This window comes from Dichomitus squalens (assembly GCF_000275845.1).
Source record: "Dichomitus squalens LYAD-421 SS1 unplaced genomic scaffold DICSQscaffold_44, whole genome shotgun sequence".
Classification (NCBI taxonomy): Eukaryota; Fungi; Basidiomycota; class Agaricomycetes; order Polyporales; family Polyporaceae; genus Dichomitus; species Dichomitus squalens.
In genome coordinates, this window is record NW_006766926.1 from 75752 (window position 1) to 92470 (window position 16719).

General features: G+C 57.9%; 3 protein-coding genes across 3 annotated transcripts; 1 reads left to right on the forward strand and 2 right to left on the reverse strand.

The window, feature by feature from the left end:
• Window positions 1–910: 910 nt before the first annotated feature.
• Window positions 911–4556, reverse strand: DICSQDRAFT_110766 (dipeptidyl aminopeptidase; the record flags this gene model as incomplete). Its single annotated transcript, XM_007369103.1, has 11 exons — window positions 911–1253; window positions 1312–1336; window positions 1389–1891; window positions 1953–2173; window positions 2230–2429; window positions 2533–3124; window positions 3176–3351; window positions 3402–3485; window positions 3539–3642; window positions 4050–4248; window positions 4311–4556. The coding sequence occupies 11 exons, from the start codon at window positions 4554–4556 to the stop codon at window positions 928–930; spliced, it is 2676 nt and encodes an 891-aa protein (XP_007369165.1). The 3' UTR covers window positions 911–927.
• Window positions 4557–5815: 1259 nt separating this feature from the next.
• Window positions 5816–9245, forward strand: DICSQDRAFT_173293 (dynamin protein dnm1; the record flags this gene model as incomplete). Its single annotated transcript, XM_007369104.1, has 10 exons — window positions 5816–5873; window positions 5926–5957; window positions 6012–6052; window positions 6114–6414; window positions 6611–6690; window positions 6739–7207; window positions 7276–7638; window positions 7710–7922; window positions 7970–8569; window positions 8922–9245. 10 exons carry the CDS (start codon window positions 5816–5818, stop codon window positions 9243–9245), a joined length of 2481 nt encoding a protein of 826 aa, XP_007369166.1.
• Window positions 9246–10009: 764 nt separating this feature from the next.
• DICSQDRAFT_139690 (P-loop containing nucleoside triphosphate hydrolase protein) lies at window positions 10010–14845 on the reverse strand. The gene is made up of 21 exons (XM_007369105.1): window positions 14102–14845; window positions 13961–14036; window positions 13839–13887; window positions 13664–13685; window positions 13447–13603; window positions 13309–13329; window positions 13196–13236; window positions 13058–13113; window positions 12880–12984; window positions 12651–12776; window positions 12575–12588; window positions 12470–12515; window positions 12339–12416; window positions 12218–12265; window positions 11909–12106; window positions 11412–11763; window positions 11253–11326; window positions 11130–11181; window positions 11014–11061; window positions 10877–10900; window positions 10010–10804 (listed from the first exon to the last, which is right to left on the reverse strand). Exons 1-21 carry the CDS (start codon window positions 14165–14167, stop codon window positions 10751–10753), a joined length of 1707 nt encoding a protein of 568 aa, XP_007369167.1. The 5' UTR covers window positions 14168–14845; the 3' UTR covers window positions 10010–10750.
• Between the last annotated feature and the right edge of the window lie 1874 nt (window positions 14846–16719).

Consider the following 16719-nt stretch of genomic DNA (forward strand, 5'->3'; position numbering starts at 1 on the left):
CAAGGGTGCGCTTGTCAACCGGAAACCCCATGTAGCAGAGATGCTCGACCCAATCGCAGAGCGCGTCTTCCTCTTCGGGCGAGAGACGCTGGGATCGAGCATGACTAGCACGCCGGGATGTGCGGAGACCTTGGTGTCGCATCCGGAGGGTTGCCTCTGGAACTCCCATGGCTGCTGCAATAGATCTGTAAGTCTCACCATGGTTCCGCCCTTCTTCATACTGCTGGATAGCTTCGCGCATGGTCTCCTCGGTATATTGACGTGTGCACCGCCGACTGCCTTTGGGAGCGCCCGTAAGAGGTCGCCTGAGAGCCTTCGGACGAGACATGGGAAAGAAGCAGGATAGAAAGGGAAAACGAGAGCACCAGGAAGCCACGCAAGAGAAGCACCGAAGCAGGACAGCAGGAGACGCTGTCACTGCATCCGTGGCAACAGTCGAGGAGCGCTCTAATTTAAAGTCCGACTTATCTTGGTCAGTGGCTGAATGTCACGCTCGAAAGACCCCTTCCCAACCTTCAAATGCCGCAACCCGGAATCCTTCGGAACTTCGACGAGAACGTTTATTGAGCATTTTAAGAACACTTTGCAAAGTTACAAGAAGATCGGCCATGCCGATCTTTGCGTGACAACTCAACAAGGTCGGTAAACCCTCAAAACCCTACTCAGATTGACTTGTATCGGGAGCAAATTCCTCCCGATTTCCTTCGTTCTTTTTGGAAGTGATAGTTCAGAAGCACGTAGTTTCATTTGTAACATTTGTGCATTTATTGACAGGGAAATGCGAGACCTAGAGGCGTGTCAGTCGCTTCTGGGGTCAGGCGCTTAATGCGTCGCTTCTGGGGTCGCACTAGTACAACGATTAGTTTCAGACCCCCCGTATGTCTATATACCAATAATAACCAATACTAACGTGCGTATACGCTAACATCACCACGCCCTCCTCTTCCCACCCTTTCCCCACTTCTCCAGCAAGAACTCCGTCATCTGCTCGTACAACTCCCGGTTCGCCCCACGGCGGTAGATGCTGTGATCGCTGTCGGTGAACATCCTAAATCGGAAGTTGCGCACCTTCTCGGCGGTGAACATGTCAAGCAGGTGCGCGGAGTTGGCGTAGTGTACGTTGTCGTCTCCGCTGCCGTGCATGAGCAGGAAGTCGACGTTGTGGAACCCGGTCACGTTCGAGATCGATGCGGTCACATAACCGTCGGGGTTGACTGCTGGCAGGTTCATATAACGCTCGGTGTAGATCGAGTCTGCAGAGTGCGATGATGAGTTCGTGAGCGGTTGAGGCTGAACAACATTTGGACCAACCGTATAACCTCCAGCTAGTCACGGGCTGCTCAAGGGTATCAGCAGAAGCAAGAGCACTGCGATGGAGGCCCACGCACCGCAACAGCGATCGCCAATGAATGCACGCCCGCATCAGCCTCGACGACCTTCGAACTCATGAACCCACCATAGCTCCATCCCCAAATCCCGATCCTCTTCGTGTCCACATACTCCTTCGCAGCCCACACCTTCGCAGCATTGATCTGGTCCCGCGTCTCCCACTTCCCCAGCTGGTTCTTCACCGGGTTCCTCAAGCCCCTTCCCTTCCATCCCGTCCCGCGACCATCGACGATGACAACAATGTACTGCAGCTCGGACACGACGTAGTCGTGCCAGTCGTGCCGGAAGCCTACGTCGACCATCTGCGAGAAGGGGCCCCCATACACGCGGAAGAGCACGGGGTACTTCGTCCGGCCCGAGTCGTCCATCCGCGCGGGGCGCAGCTCGAGCACGTTCAGCTCGTACCCGTCCGAGTCGATCGTGGTGTGGGTCACGATTGGGAGCTCGTACGTGGCGAGCGTGTCGTTCAGTTGCGGGTTTTCGCTTACGACGTAGTCGAACGCTGCACTCATTTCCACTCGTCAGAATATACTAAACCTTTCGAAACAGAAGGGAGTGCTCACTATGATCCCCAACGTGGATGACGCGTTGCCATGGCGGATGTGGTCCACGGTAGCTGAGGAGGTAGAACGCGCCCCCAGGCGAAAAGCTAGCATCATAATACCCGGGGCTCGACACGTCCGTAAGAGAGCTTGGCGCGACTCGTTCCGCGTCCCTCCCCTTCGGCAACGGCACCGAGTAAATATGGCGCTGCGTCGACGATGGGTTCGCGGCCTGGAAGTACCTGTCCGTCCGCGCATCAGCCTCATATTCCGCGTCAAGCCAAGGACAGGAACTCACACGAGAGAACGGTTGTTGTCGACGGCGAGTATCCCGCTCGTGACCTCCCACTCGCCGTACGTCAGGAACTGCGGCGTGCTCGAGTTCGCAGGGCTGAATAGCGCGATATGGTTGTACCCTTCCGGGGTGGGGACTACGTCCAGGTAAGCGGGCGCACCGTTCTGCGATAACGCGGCCTCGATGGGATAGATCGCCTGCGACTGGGACCGCGCATTCGCGTCAGCATTACACTCGAACTCACACCCCTGCGCATCACATGCACAACTTCTTCGAGCGCAATTGGACAGGAGAAGCGGCACGCACAGCGTCGATCCAGCCATCATCTCCCTGCTCGCCCTCCTTCCCCAACTTCCTCACCGGCACCCCAATAGCGCCCACCTGGCCTAAGTCGAAGTAGACCACATGCCCGTCCTCCGCCGCCCGGTTCACCTCCTTCACAAGCAGTGCGCTCCCGCTCACCCAAGCGACCTCCGCAACCACACTGTTATCCCTCGCCTGTCTCCCGTCCCAGTCCAGCTCTAGCGTCGCCTGCTTCGCAAACTCCGTCGTGTTAACGTTACCAGAACCCCCGACCTGCCTGACACTTGCGAGGTAGCTGTCCAGCCTGAACACGTGCACGCTCACGAGCGGGTTCGCGTACCCCGGCTTCGGGTACTTCATGACGACGTGCCCGGGGTACGGCACGACCGTGTGCGAGTCCTCGGTCGGGTTGTAGACCGGGAACGTGTACTCGTCCACGGCGGTCTCGTCGAACGCGAGGAACGCGAGCTTGGACGAGTCGGGCGCCCACCAGAGCGCGTAGTCGGACGAGAACACCTCCTCTTCGTACACCCAGTCGGGGACGCCGTGGAAGAGGGAGGCGTTGCCGGAGGTCGTCACGCGGACCGGGTCGTCGCTACCGAGTGGTTAGTGGTCAGGGAGCTGGAGAGCGCGGGCGGGGACATACAAGGGAGAGGGGACGACGTAGAGATCGTTCAAGGCGACGAACGCGATGGAATCGCCCGTTGGCGACCACGTAGCATACGCGGTCACGGGTGGTCGGGAGGGTGGGATCAGGGGGCGGGTCACCTTGGTCGCGAACTCGTGCACATAGTAGTTGCCGAAGCTCGAATGCCGCCATTGCTGCTGTGTGTCAGATACGAACTATATCTGGCAGAGAATGAGAGAGCAACCTTCTGATAGTCAGCCTTGACGAGGAGATACTTCATGTCCTTGGAAAGCTTCCACTCTGCCCAACTGAGCGGAATGCCATGTTCCTGTCGCCTTGATGAAAACAGGAGAAGGTACGAAGTGAACGGAATGCGCTCACGTCTTTGATGTCAAACAGAGAGACCAATACCTGCGTGGTGTTGGTCTTGAGATCGTGGAGGGAAATACTCGAGCCTTCGACGACTGCGTACACACCATCCCCCGCTACATGTTCGGCGTTAGTAGGCGTATTGGAGCGTATCATGCATGTTTGCACTGAGGACTAACGAAGCACTCAACCCATCCCATGATCACTGCCATTAGACGAACTTCAGACGGGTAGTCGTCGTGCGCTCTGCTGGCTCTGTACCAATGACGCATCCTCTAGTGCATGCATCTGAGTAGGTTTTCCTAGACGAGTCCTTCGACGTCAATGGCATGCCTTGGGATTACTCTCAAAAGTTCATGGCTACAGAGCTCCCTTTTCACGTGGACCTGAACGACGCAGGCAACCCCGAAATAGATGGTGATGCGACATTGTTGGATACGTTCTGGGATTTGACACGGGAGGCACATGCACCGCACAGCCAGAGAGGAAGAATTTATGTTGACGGATAGCGGGAGAAACTCACCCTCTGGGACCCAGTGGATGTCCTTCCTGTGTGCGGAGAAGGTGCCGTTGAAAATATGGTCCATGGTGAGGTGCTGGACGCCCTGTATGCGGAAAGCGGTGCCAGTGTAGGATCTTGCGGCGAATATGCCGATGAAGACGGCAAGGGAAACGAGAGAAACGAGGGAGATAATGAGGTATTTCAAGGATGCCGGTCGTGTCTTGGGTGCGAGGGTGTTACATTGGACTCATAGACGGACTGAACGGGACAGAAGGAACATACTTTGCGACTGCTACTACCCACGACGAGATCGCCGTCCTCCTCGATGAGGCTAGGGGAACGGGGGGCGCCCTTCTCAAGCAGGATGTCGGATTCATCGTCCGAGCTCGGAGGGTCAAAGGGGCCGTCGCCATAGTATGTCTCGGGCTTGGGAAGATAGGCGGCGCTGACTGCAGGGCGCGAGGACGATCCTGCATGGAAGGCGTCGTCCGGAGCGTCCTGGCCAAGAGGCTCGTAAGTGGACGGCATCGCGAGCCGCTTCAGACGAGCACGGAAATGAGCGCAGGCAGCTGGGATGAAGCGTAAGACGAAGGGTTCCCTACCGCCACCGGCTGCCTGATTCCACATGCACGTGACATCGGGCGTCTGAAGCTCCATATTTGGACACTGTCACAGCACGAAACAACACCGTTTGTACCGACTGCGCTTTTCATTTGGCCATCTTCACGTTGTCAGTACAACCTAGAACGGCAGGCAATCGATGCTTCAGACTGATGGAAACTAGACGTGAATAGGAGGCAAGAGGTAGCAGCCCGCTGTTCCTCATTAACTTCTGCTCAGAAAGGGTACTGTCTTCAAACAAGTCACCATGCGCAGTGCCACTGGACGCGCAAGCCCTCGGCATTTGCGGAAGAAGCCATGTACTTACCGTCACCGTAGCTTTGAAAAGGGACGATGTTATGTCACTAGTTAACTAACTGTGTCCGATACTTGCGTTGAGAGCGTGGGATGGCTCATATATATGGAGATACATCCAGTGCAGCTCATCTCATGCGCCCGATTCGTATCCTTAATTCTTCTACGGAGCAGGAAAGCGGCGAACGGATGCGAGATATCATGAGCGGGAGGACTAGTTCACGTTAGGGTCGGAAGCCCTAGAAGGTACACCCATGTAAGTGGCCTTTGACAAGGTGAAGTACACGAGGACGTTCGATCCACGAGTGGCGACGGTATGCCTTATCGCGTTCGATGACAAGATACGCAGTGCACATTTGTGCACAGGGGAGTTTGGTTGAGGGTGTCTCTCTGTGGATTGAGAAGGGTATGCGCGCGGCCGAGGGGTTACTTGTGGGCGGCAGTCTACGCAGATTGTCCAAGACGGCTATGCAGTGTGTCTGGCGCACACAAGCCTTGGAAGGAATCGCCTCGACAACGACGCTGAGACGCTTGATGCAACGCTTGAGATTCTCCGTCACACGCTTGGGTTATTGGTGCGGCTTGTGAGATGGATCACGTCCGAGGAGAGGTCAACTCGCACACGAAGTGTAGAAATTGCGGGGGTGTGTAGCCGAGGAGAGTGGTATGCAGGTCGAACTTAAGAAGCGGCGTGTTGCCGACTGCTCGCGTTGGCCGGCGCAAGGAGGTGCAGCTCGAGCGCTGTCGCTTGCCGCGTGACGACGCGTTTTTGGCGCCGGTCGCGGGTAAGAGACTGGAGTCGGTTGTGTAGACAGTACGAACTCCTTTACGACTACCACGACCCGCCACCCCCGCCGCCGCCGCCGCCCGCCATGGACGCGGACCTCATCAAGCTCGTCAACAAGCTCCAGGACACCTTCGCCAACCTTGGTACGTCTCCCGCCCCGCCTCTTTCTGCTTCCCAATTCACGTGCCTCTCTAGGTGGAGAGCTGGACATGCCCCAGCTCGCTGTCGTACGTTCCCCCGCTTGTTCGACGCGCCATTCGTGTTCTTAATCAGTGCTATAGGTCGGCAGCCAGTCTGCGGGAAAGTCTAGTGTCCTCGAAACGTCCGTCCCTATTCTATCTCTCCCCGTCCCTCCCTGCTGAACCCCTGCGCTTCCCGAACAGCATCGTCGGCCGTGACTTCCTTCCTCGCGGCTCCGGCATCGTCACCCGCAGACCGCTCGTCCTCCAGCTCATTCACACTCCCGTCCCCGAAAACTCCACAACCGACATCACGGAATGGGGCCAGTTCCTCCACATTGACAAACGCTATACCGACTTTAACGAGATACGGCGCGAGATCGAGCAGGAGACATTCCGCGTCGCAGGCCAGAACAAGGGCATCAGCAAGCTCCCCATTCACCTCAGGATATACAGCCCCAACGTACTCGACCTGACTCTCGTCGACCTCCCGGGTCTAACAAAGGTGTGTCTCATTAGCTCTCGAAGTCGGCGGAACGCGTCTATGGCGACAAGGATCCTTGTTGTTACGCTGCTGTTATCTTCTCGGCGCGGGAGAGGGCAAGCAAAGTCCTATACTAGTATACCATCTCCCCGACTAGCCGTCGCGAGCCCACCGAGTACGCTCAGCACGCGTGCTAACTACCCGCAACGCGTCCTAGATCCCAGTAGGCGACCAACCAAGCGACATCGAGCGACAAATCCGCTCCCTCGTCCTCGACTACATCTCCAAACCAAACTGGTGCGCCCCCCTCTCCCACCCGTCTCCCGCACGCTAACCTCTCCCCAGCGTCATCCTCGCCGTCTCCGCCGCAAACGTCGACCTCGCCAACTCGGAAGCCCTCAAGCTCGCCCGCTCCGTCGACCCCCAAGGCCGGCGCACCATCGGCGTCCTCACCAAGCTCGACCTCATGGACGCCGGCACGAACGCGCTCGACATCCTCACCGGCCGCGTCTACCCGCTCAAGCTCGGCTTCATTGGCGTCGTTAACCGCTCCCAGGCCGACATCAACGTCGACAAGCCGCTCTCGGACGCGCTCGACAGCGAGGCCGAGTTCTTCCGCACGCACCCCGCGTACCGCAACATCGCGCATAAGAACGGCACGAAGTACCTCGCGAAGACGCTCAACCAGGTGCTCATGGGCCACATCCGCGACAAGCTGCCGGACATGAAGGCGCGGCTCAACACGCTCATGGGCCAGGCGCAGCAGGAGCTGAACTCGTTCGGGGACGCTGCGATCTACGGGGACAAGAACCAGGTGCGCCCGCCCGCTGTCTCCCTTCCTTCTTCTCTGCTCCCCCTCACGCGCGTGCACGCACACCGCAGCAAGGCGCGCTCGTCCTGCGGCTCATGACGCAGTTCGCGCGCGACTTCGTCGCCTCGATCGACGGCACTGCCGTGGACATCTCCACGAAGGAGCTCTCGGGCGGCGCGCGCATCTACTACATCTTCAACGACGTCTTCGGCACCGCGCTCTCCTCGATCGACGCCACGCACAACCTCGACAACCAGGACATCCGCACGGCGATCCGCAACTCCACGGGCCCGAGGCCGAGCCTGTTCGTGCCCGAGATCGCGTTCGACTTGCTGGTGAAGCCGCAGATCAAGCTGCTGGAGGCACCGAGCTTGAGGTGCGTGGAGCTGGTCTATGAGGAGCTGGTGAAGATCTGTCATAACTGCACGAGTGCGGTGAGTACACATGCTGTTTGCGCTTGAGTCCCTGGCAGAGCAGCAGTGTGGTCCTTACTTAACGACCGTAGGAGCTGCAACGATTCCCAAGGCTGCATGCGCAACTCGTCGAAACCGTCTCCGAGCTTCTCCGCGAGCGGCTCGGCCCCACGACCGAGTACACGCAAAGCCTCATCGACATCCAGACCGCATACATCAACACCAACCACCCCGCGTTCATCCAAGGCTCCGCCGCCGCCGCGCACTCCATGACCTCCCCGCAGCCCAGACAGGTCCTCCCCCGAGTAAGTCCCCCTCGCCCCTTCTCGCCGGCGCGCGCTGAGCACTGCAGCACAAATCTATCGAATGGCACAACCCCGCCCGTCCCCGCACCCAGCCCTCCTCCGTCGACTCCATCAACGGCGTCGGCTCCCCCACCGACGACGACGACTACTCGCAAGACGAGTCCGCAGGGCCCGCCAACGGCATCCCCCCGAACCGCTCCGCCCCCTCCGCCCTCACCGACCGCTCCCGCGCAGGCGCGGCGTCCGCGCCCCCGACGACGACGACCCCCTCGCGCCTGCCCTCAAAACCGCCGCACCATCAGCACCAACACCACCACCAGCACCACCAGCAGCGGGACGCGCCGTCCTCGCGGAACGTCTCCGGGGCGTCCGCGGGCGCCCCGGGGTCGTCCCCGCACTCGGGCACGGCGAAGGAGACGTTCCTGAACTACTTCTTCGGGCAGAACGGCCCCGGGCCGCTCTCCGGCCCGTCGGCCGAGCGCACGTCGACCGTGGGCGCCACCGGGGGCATCACCGGGGGCGTGACGGGGCGGGACGTGTCGGGGGCGGACCCGGCGCTCGAGACGGGGCTGATGGCGGGCAGGCGGGGGATGGACAGGGGGAACGCGGCGTTCGATATGAAGAGCTTGGGGAAGCATATCGAGGCGGTGAGTGTTTCTTTCACTCGGGGGCGGTCGAGAAGGGAAGGGGGTGACGGTGGAGGGGCAAGGCTGTCCATGGGTGGTTTGGCGAATGTGGTTCGTGGTTTGTGGTTTGCTCTGATCACGTCGGAACTTGGCGTGGATGTGGTCAGCGCTCCTGCTGTTGCGCCTCGCGACCGTCGGCGCTCTTGCTGATTGGTTTAGCAAAGCGGCGTATCTTTGTTCAACTTTTCTCTGGGCTACGCCGCACGTCCGAGCGAGTTGAAGCAGGACGGCGATCCGTACCGCCCTTCGTCATAATCCGACTTTGCGTTTCTTCCGCCGACCCACGGAACGTTCGCTGACATCTCACCTCCAGGCGTCCGACGGGAGCTCACAGCTCACGATGCGCGAAGAGATGGAGACGAACCTCATTCGCTCGCTCATCCAGTCCTACTTTGGCATCGTCCGGCAGACGATACAAGACCTTGTCCCCAAGGCGATCATGCACCTCCTCGTGAACAACACTTCGCAGCAGGTCCAGAACCGCCTTGTCGCCTCGCTCTACAAGCCAGAGCTGTTTGGGGACCTCCTGAACGAGGACGAGACGCTAGTCGCGGAGCGCACGAGGGTCAAGGCCCTTCTCGACGCGTACCGGGACGCGTTCAAGACGCTTTCAGAGGTCACGCTCAAGTCGACGTAATCCGCACAGGTTCGTTGAGGAGGGGTGGGTGGGTGTTAGAGGACGGGGTAGGAGAAGAAGGCCGCATCACGCTCACCGCTCATGGCACGCTCGTAAGGATGACGAATATATGTCACACACGCTCTCGATATATAGTTTAGAACATGCTTTGTCGTACCACTCACTTTCTCCATCATCTTCTGGTTCTCGTGTCTGTGCACATCGTATCCGTATCGTATCGTACCTCCGCTTCACACGATGTCCTCATACATAATGCGAATGCAGCCCGCCGTGCAGGCAGCCGGGCTTTCGATCTTGGTTGATCCGAGCAGCAACTCAGCACGTCAGATGCGTGTACATGAATCTCCAAATAGTCTCGATCATAAGTTCTTGCTCGCTCCTGTTACAACATGCGGCGACAGTACTCCCGTCCACATGATCACTTATTTCCAAGTCATTCTCCTGCCGAACACCTCAGGGAATTCTGTCGACCACACAGCTCAAACGTGATAGAGCTGCCGCGTGACGTCGGCAAGTCCAATGAAAAGTTTACATTGACGGCGGCCCTGATGCTGGCAGATTGCAAGTATATGCTGAAACACGAGACGAGGACGGCCGCGGACTACGCATATAGGCCCCGACACCGCAGTCCGAAGTACCTTCCGAAATGGAATTGGTAACGGAGTGGCTAGAGTTGATTCCTTGCGAAGACGCGACAACCTTGAAGCTAGCGATGAGTCCTGATCAAAGCAAATTGATCATTACATATATTACAGTAGTGAGTCATTCGATAGACACGGGGAGTATCACCGACTAACGTGTATAAGCGCGGCGAATGTACGAATGAACAGCACGCGGCAGTCTAGGTCTAGGAACATCATTACACAACAAACGTCAAGGAGGATATCATCGGAAGGTACGTACAAAGAGGCATCGCTTTCGTAGAGCATCTACATGACATGCGAGACCCGTTTGGTCTGCAATCGAGCCAGAACGGGTTTCTGGACGGGGAAATGACTGTACATCAAAGAGCATGACAAGTAACCCAGACGTTCGACCAGCGAGGTCATAGCATAGCACACCGAAGACAGAGTATCGAGTACCGCCAGCTGCACGTCACGCGCTCACAATTGAGCTCTCAGTCGCCGACGGCAACTCGGTTTCAGGCTCACTCGCTGTCTGGGCATCGGAGTCAACCTGAGCTTGAGGCTGCTCTGTCTTGACGGCGACCCACTTCTCAGACGTCTTAGTGGTCTTCTCGGACTCCTCTTCGGAAGTGATGCTCTCTTCTGTGTCGGCATCGGCGCCGCTCGTGTTCTCCAACTCGGACGTAGACGTAGACGACTCTGAGCTAGGGTCCGCGGGGGAGGACGCTGCGCTGTCACTATCCGTCGGCGCGGCCACTTTAGCCTCGCGGCGTTTCGTCTTGACGCGCGTCTCCTTCTTCTGTTGTTGCTCCTTGACCAACAGCTCTTTCTCTGCCTTCTATGCAACGTGTGTGATGCATCAGTCACCTTGCGTGAAGCTTAAAGCACGGCATGGCTTCGTAACTTCCATACCTCTTTCGCAGCCTTATCCTTCTATACAGAAAGGACAATCAGGTGAAGTTAGTGAGGGTATCATAGACGAGATTGCCTGGCGTGTCACAATACCTCTTCCGTTTCGGTCTCTTCCTTCTGGATAAAAGCGCAATAGTCAGCGTCAGTATGTGTCAGGAAACCAAAACCAGAGAATACAAATGCCAAATGGAGAGTCGCCGAGATATGTAACAAGGACGTAAAAGACGCACCTCCTTCCGCGCCTTCTCCTCAGCTTCCTTCTTCTCCTTAGCCTCACGCTGCGGGACAGAAGCGGATGACGTCAGCGAAAGGCGCGCCACCGCGCAAGCGAAGGTTATGATATTACCTCCTCCTTCTCTTTCTTAAGCTTCTCGCGCATTTCCCGCTCGGAAATGACCCTGTCCACGTGAAGATCAGTCTGGTGCGCTACGCCGGCGATTAAACCAATAAGTAAGACGCCGGAACGCACCATGCTGCGACTTCGTCCACACACTCGCGAGGCCGGGTCTTGTTGCGAAGCAGATAGCCCTGGAGAGCGGCGACCTGATGCGAAAATGCCCCGATAGAAACGTAACCAGTAAACAACGTTTTCACGTCAAGTGAATTGCCGAACAAGCTCTTGACTCACGCTAAGCTCTCCCTCGGGAATAGCATCCGCGAAACGCCCTGCGAGCTCCGAGATTTCCTCCTCAGTCAGGAGAGGAATCGAATGCGCCGCGCGTTTGCGCTTTGACTCGGCAAGGTTCGCCGACGACGTCGCGTCTCCTGGGTGCTTGGTCTTGCCACCCTCCTCGGACACGCTCCCACTCGCCGGCGCAGTTGGGTTGGCGCTGGTCGACTTGGCAGGGAAGAAGCACTTGAAGATCCCTTCCGCCTGCCACTTGGTCGCATGCTTGAAGTTTACCCAGACGTCCATCCGCCCTGGGCGGCTGAGCGCAGGGTCAAGCCGCTCGATGTGGTTGGTCGTCGCGAATAGAAGACTGCGGAACACGGAGACCATGTCAGCACGAGTCTGATCACAAGGGCGTGGCGGGGCCCTGCGCGCGGGAATTGGGTGGAGATCGAAGGGAATGTCGAGCGCAGGAGAGAGGAAGACGCGTCATGCTGGACTAAAGACCGACTTACCGGCCCTCGGCGGCGGCGACACCGTCGAGGCTGTTCAACAGACCGCTCAGGGAGAGCGTCGAGCCGTCGTTATTCTCATCCTTGTTCTTCGATGACGAAGAGCTGCTAGAGGAGGACGTCGGGACACCTGTGGAGGACTCGTCCCGGGAAATACCGCGAGTGAACGCCGCGTCCAGGTCTTCCAGAAGGAGGATACATCTGTTGAGACATCATGTCAGTACGTGCACAGCCGGCTCCATGCGCGCTACAGGAAGCCAATTCCCGAAGCGGCGACTGGCCACATTTGAGGTACCAATTCGAAACACCGACCTCGATGGCACGTTGCCCATCAGCGTAGTAAGCGTGTTATCACTCATCCTGCCGGATATGACATGCAAGTACTCAGGGTCAGCACTTCTTGGCCATTTCTGACAGAATGATGCTCGCTTACCCCTTGGATGATAGGCTGACCACATAGATGTCGAGCCCGAGTTCTCCGGCAAGGCTGTGAATGAGCGACGTCTTTCCGCTGGAAGGGCGATTGAGCGAACGTAAACCACACGGAGCAAGGGCGCTGCCAACCTTCCGGGGACTCCGTGCAACAGATAGCCGCGGCGGAATGGAATGCCTGTCCAAAACGTCAGCAAGTGCGACACTCGCAGGTCAGTCTAGTTAACGTTGACAAACCTCTCTCGGCATACCTGGGAGCCAGCAGAACAGATGTCAGCAGGACAGTCGTCACACAACCGCAGGCGCAGCTCACCAGTCCTCGGAAGCGAGGAAGTCCTTGCAGTCCGCAAGGATCATATCCTTGACACCCGGCTCAAGCACGATAGAGCTCATGGGACGCTTCTGGCGCGCACCATTCCACCGCCAACAACCATACGTTCTATGGGAGTGTGCGACATGTGCAAGTTGTGTGGGAGTTCCAAGTGGGGAGAGTGGTCACGTCAGGACGGCCCGGGGCGATTGACGAGTGCGACCATACGTACGTGTCTGCCATGAAGATGTGCACGCGGTGCTCCGCATCCTTTTCGTACTCACGCTTGGCTTCGAGCACAAGTCGCTTGAGAATGTCGTTGTTACGCGCCACAACGCTACATGACAGGGTGTATTAGTGTGCCGTGATGAGGTAGATGGAAGCGCTGAAGATGAGGTCCCAAAACCTACCTTATTTTGAGCTCAGCACAGGAGCCGTAGTCCTGGAAGCGCTTCGTGCGGGTTATCTAGTTAATTTGATAGTTGATCAGAACGTGTGCCTCCGATCGCTGCGTGCATCACAGTGAAGCCCGGGATTAGATAACTCACGCGGAGCCAGTGGCCACGGTAGTAGATGGTATGCGTCGTATCTGGGACGGAGACGCGGGGAGGTCATAATGAGGATGATGTCACGTAAACGCAAACAAGATATGACGGCTTACCCATACTGGGCACAATCGCAACTGGTCACCGGCGACAAGAAGGGTGGCGTTCGCGAAGTCGAAGCGCAATCATCAGCATTTCGTCCCCAGGTCCGCGCCGGCGGTCGCCGCTCTCGGCTGCACTGTGTGGGCGCTTACCTTTACGTTTGCGGCCGCCACCCTGCGCGAACTCCTCCGCATCCTCGTCGGCTTCGTTCTCGTCCTCTAGATCTCCTGACGTCTTCTGCGTTAGCCCGTGCCGGCTTATAGAGCGCGTGGTAATGTCAAACTCCCGGCTCCGACCCCATGCGGGTTGCTAAGTTACCATGTCCGTCTCAGTCCCGCAGTATCATCCCCACAAAAGTGATGAACGCGCCTTAGACAGCCAGTGCATCAACCTGTCAGATGTGAAGCCAGTCAGCACACGGTCCCTGACAAAGCTGCTCGCATACCAGGTTGCCAATGTACGGATGGAATGTAATGAGAAGGACGGGGACTTGACACATGGAGCAGCGGCGACAAAACAGGAATGAAGGCAGATAACGACTTACCAATCATAGGGATAGTCTTCTTGACTGAAATGGGCGGTGAGGAAGAAGGCTATTGGCGACAAGGATGACACGGTCAGGTATGTGCCCCATGAGACTGACGAAGTTCGGGCGAGGCAACTCACAGTCAATGAAGCCATTCCAGGCCGAAACGGACGCCCGTCGCGCTGTTTCTACCGTGCCCCCAATAACGACCAGTTTCTGCACATAGCGAAAGATCGAGTTCAGCAAGGTACAGGAGAGGGTATAGGACGATGGCGACAGACCAGAGTGTCCTGGATAGGATTACTGTTCCCGGTGAGAGGAGATAACAAGCTCTTAATGGCTTGCATTGTGGAGGATGGGAAGGAGAGGGGAAGAAAGGCAAAGGCGCGTGGGGAGCGGACAGGGATGGATTTATAGCCCGCGTCGGCTCGTGCGGGTCGGATGCGAGAGAAGCCAATGAACACTACCCGTCCGCGCTAAGGGCATGTACAGTGCTTGTCAAGGGATCCGGGCCCAATACTTAGTCGCAAATATCACCGCCATTTCGGAAGAATAACTGCCTTCCCCGAGTCCCTTCAGGCAGTTTGCCGGCGAGAATCTGGAGATTGAGCACTTGTCTGACCGAAATGGGGGAATAGCTTGCAATTGCTCGACCCTGAGCAGGCGGAGTTGGCTGAGCGCCGAAAGCGCTGAATGATGAGCGTCCTTCCAAAGCAGGCAAGGCGCAGCGATCGAGCAGCCGTCCCACGCCCCCGCGTAATCTCGCGCATGCAACCCAGCCTGATCTGAGACACATACCAGGATGCCATCCAAATAACGTAGGGATGAGCAGGCTCTCCATCGTCCAACAGCTTGCCACAGAACCGCCACCCACTCATTGACTCATAGCGATGCGGTCCACGATCGTTGCACGACTTCCGATCCTGCCTCGCTTTCAGGCGATGCACGTCCCTGCCTTCACCTCGTGCCCCGGCCATAATAGTCATCTTTCCTTCGTCCGCACCTCTCGAGCTCCTGACCGTCCGACAGCCCATGTACGCCTACCAGTGCCTTGCTTTTTCTCATGCTCCTAGCCACCTGAGCAGCATCTCGGCGGCCAAGACGTCACGATGGTCAGTCGCCATCCGAGAAGTCCTTCCCTCCACCCCGTCCAAGAAGTGCACGGACTCTTGAAGCCGCACGGGCGCCGCATCGGTCCCTACAGTGTGCGCAATCTTGCATCCCTGCATCCATCCGTATTCCATTACCCCTGAGGGCAACGCAGTGCGAGCGCACTCGGAGTTTGATGTTCGAACCAATAGTCGGCACGTTCGGTCCGCGCCACAGACGAGTGGCACCCAAGTGGCGAACGAGCGCGATACGAACCTCGAACATCCCGAGCGCTGCGAGGCGCTGTGGCGGTCGGCTGCGGCCTGCGAGGGCGTACGTTTGATCAATTGCTCTCGCACCTCCCGGCTGCGAGGTGCATGTGACGAGCTGAGTATAATGACTCGGGTACGTGACTGCAGGCTAGCAGGTCCATCGCCGTCTTTGCCCTGCTGCGGACATCTGTGTGCGTCCCGGGAGACAAGCAACGAGGAATGGAGATGAGCAACTCCTGTCGCAGCTCCCGCCACAGAAGAACTTCTCTCGGGGCTACTTCGAGGCGCGGTCTCCCTCGTCCCGGGCATGGCCTAGCGTGCGTCCTCTTTCAATGAACCGTGCTCGCATCTGAACGTTGAGCTTATCCACGGGGCCGCGAGCCTGCACTCGTACGTTCCGTGCCTGTCGATTGTCGGACGACAATGTCGTACATCGTACGTCGCCTCGTCCCCACGCGCCTCCGGGAATCAAATATCACATCAGAGCCGCTTTCTCAACGGGGTCTGAAGTAGAGGGCCACGCGTGAGGGCAGCCGAGAGAACGATCGAAAAATAGCGCGGCGCGATGCAATGGGGAGAGCTTGGGGCCCGTGAGTAAGCGTACGTGATGGCGGGACGTGTACCACCAACTCGGGTAATCGGGCTACGAAGGAGTGAGGCGCGTCCGATCCGTAATACGTAAAGGGGTGCAGGAATCCCAGGCATTCAGCGACGACGACTGCCGGCGACGCACCTCTTACTCCCAGACACCCCGTCCGGTTCTGCCATACTCGACGGTTCGTGATCCGCATGCGAGTCCTCGTGTCCGTCTGACCAGGGAACATGGCAAGTGGTAGGCTTGCCAGCGTACCAGGTCCCTGATTGCCATCCGCGGTGCACGGGATGGGCGTAGGGTTCGGGCGGGTTATGTCATAGCGGTGTGCGGGAACCATACAAGCATACACACGCCTGATGGCACCTGTAGGCCGCTGCCCCAGTAAACGTGAGTGAGCGTCGGCATTGCGGCTGCGGCACAAACCGTCAAACCCGGCGATTCTGAGTGTCCACACGCGAAATTGGACCCGTGCTCTTGATTCGCTATACGTCACGTACAGACTCTAGGGTTCGAGGGTGCGTGTGATGACGCGGGCGGTCTGGATGTAGAAGCTCCAGTCTTGCAAGACTTCAATGGATTTCTGAATCCGTCGTCCATGAAAGGCAGGACTCTACTTCGAGACTTGCCATACGATATCTGGAAGACCGTCAGCGTCGTGCACGCAATCGTTCGGTGCTCCTGCCCTACAAGGAAATGATCAGACACCAGATACGCCCATGTAAGTCGATACGTATACTGGGGTTGGGCGGGCCTCGACGGCGTCATCGTCATCATCTTATAGCCTTTGAGCTATCCCTATCGGGGAATGGCATAGCAGTTCTGAGGCGAAAGAGCGACGCGTGCACGTTCGCACGACGGCGAAGCTTCCTGGAAAGACGAACAATTAGACTCGGCGCAGGGGATTCCCCCTTGCGCGGCGGCCGGTTAGATGTCTCAATGGCGC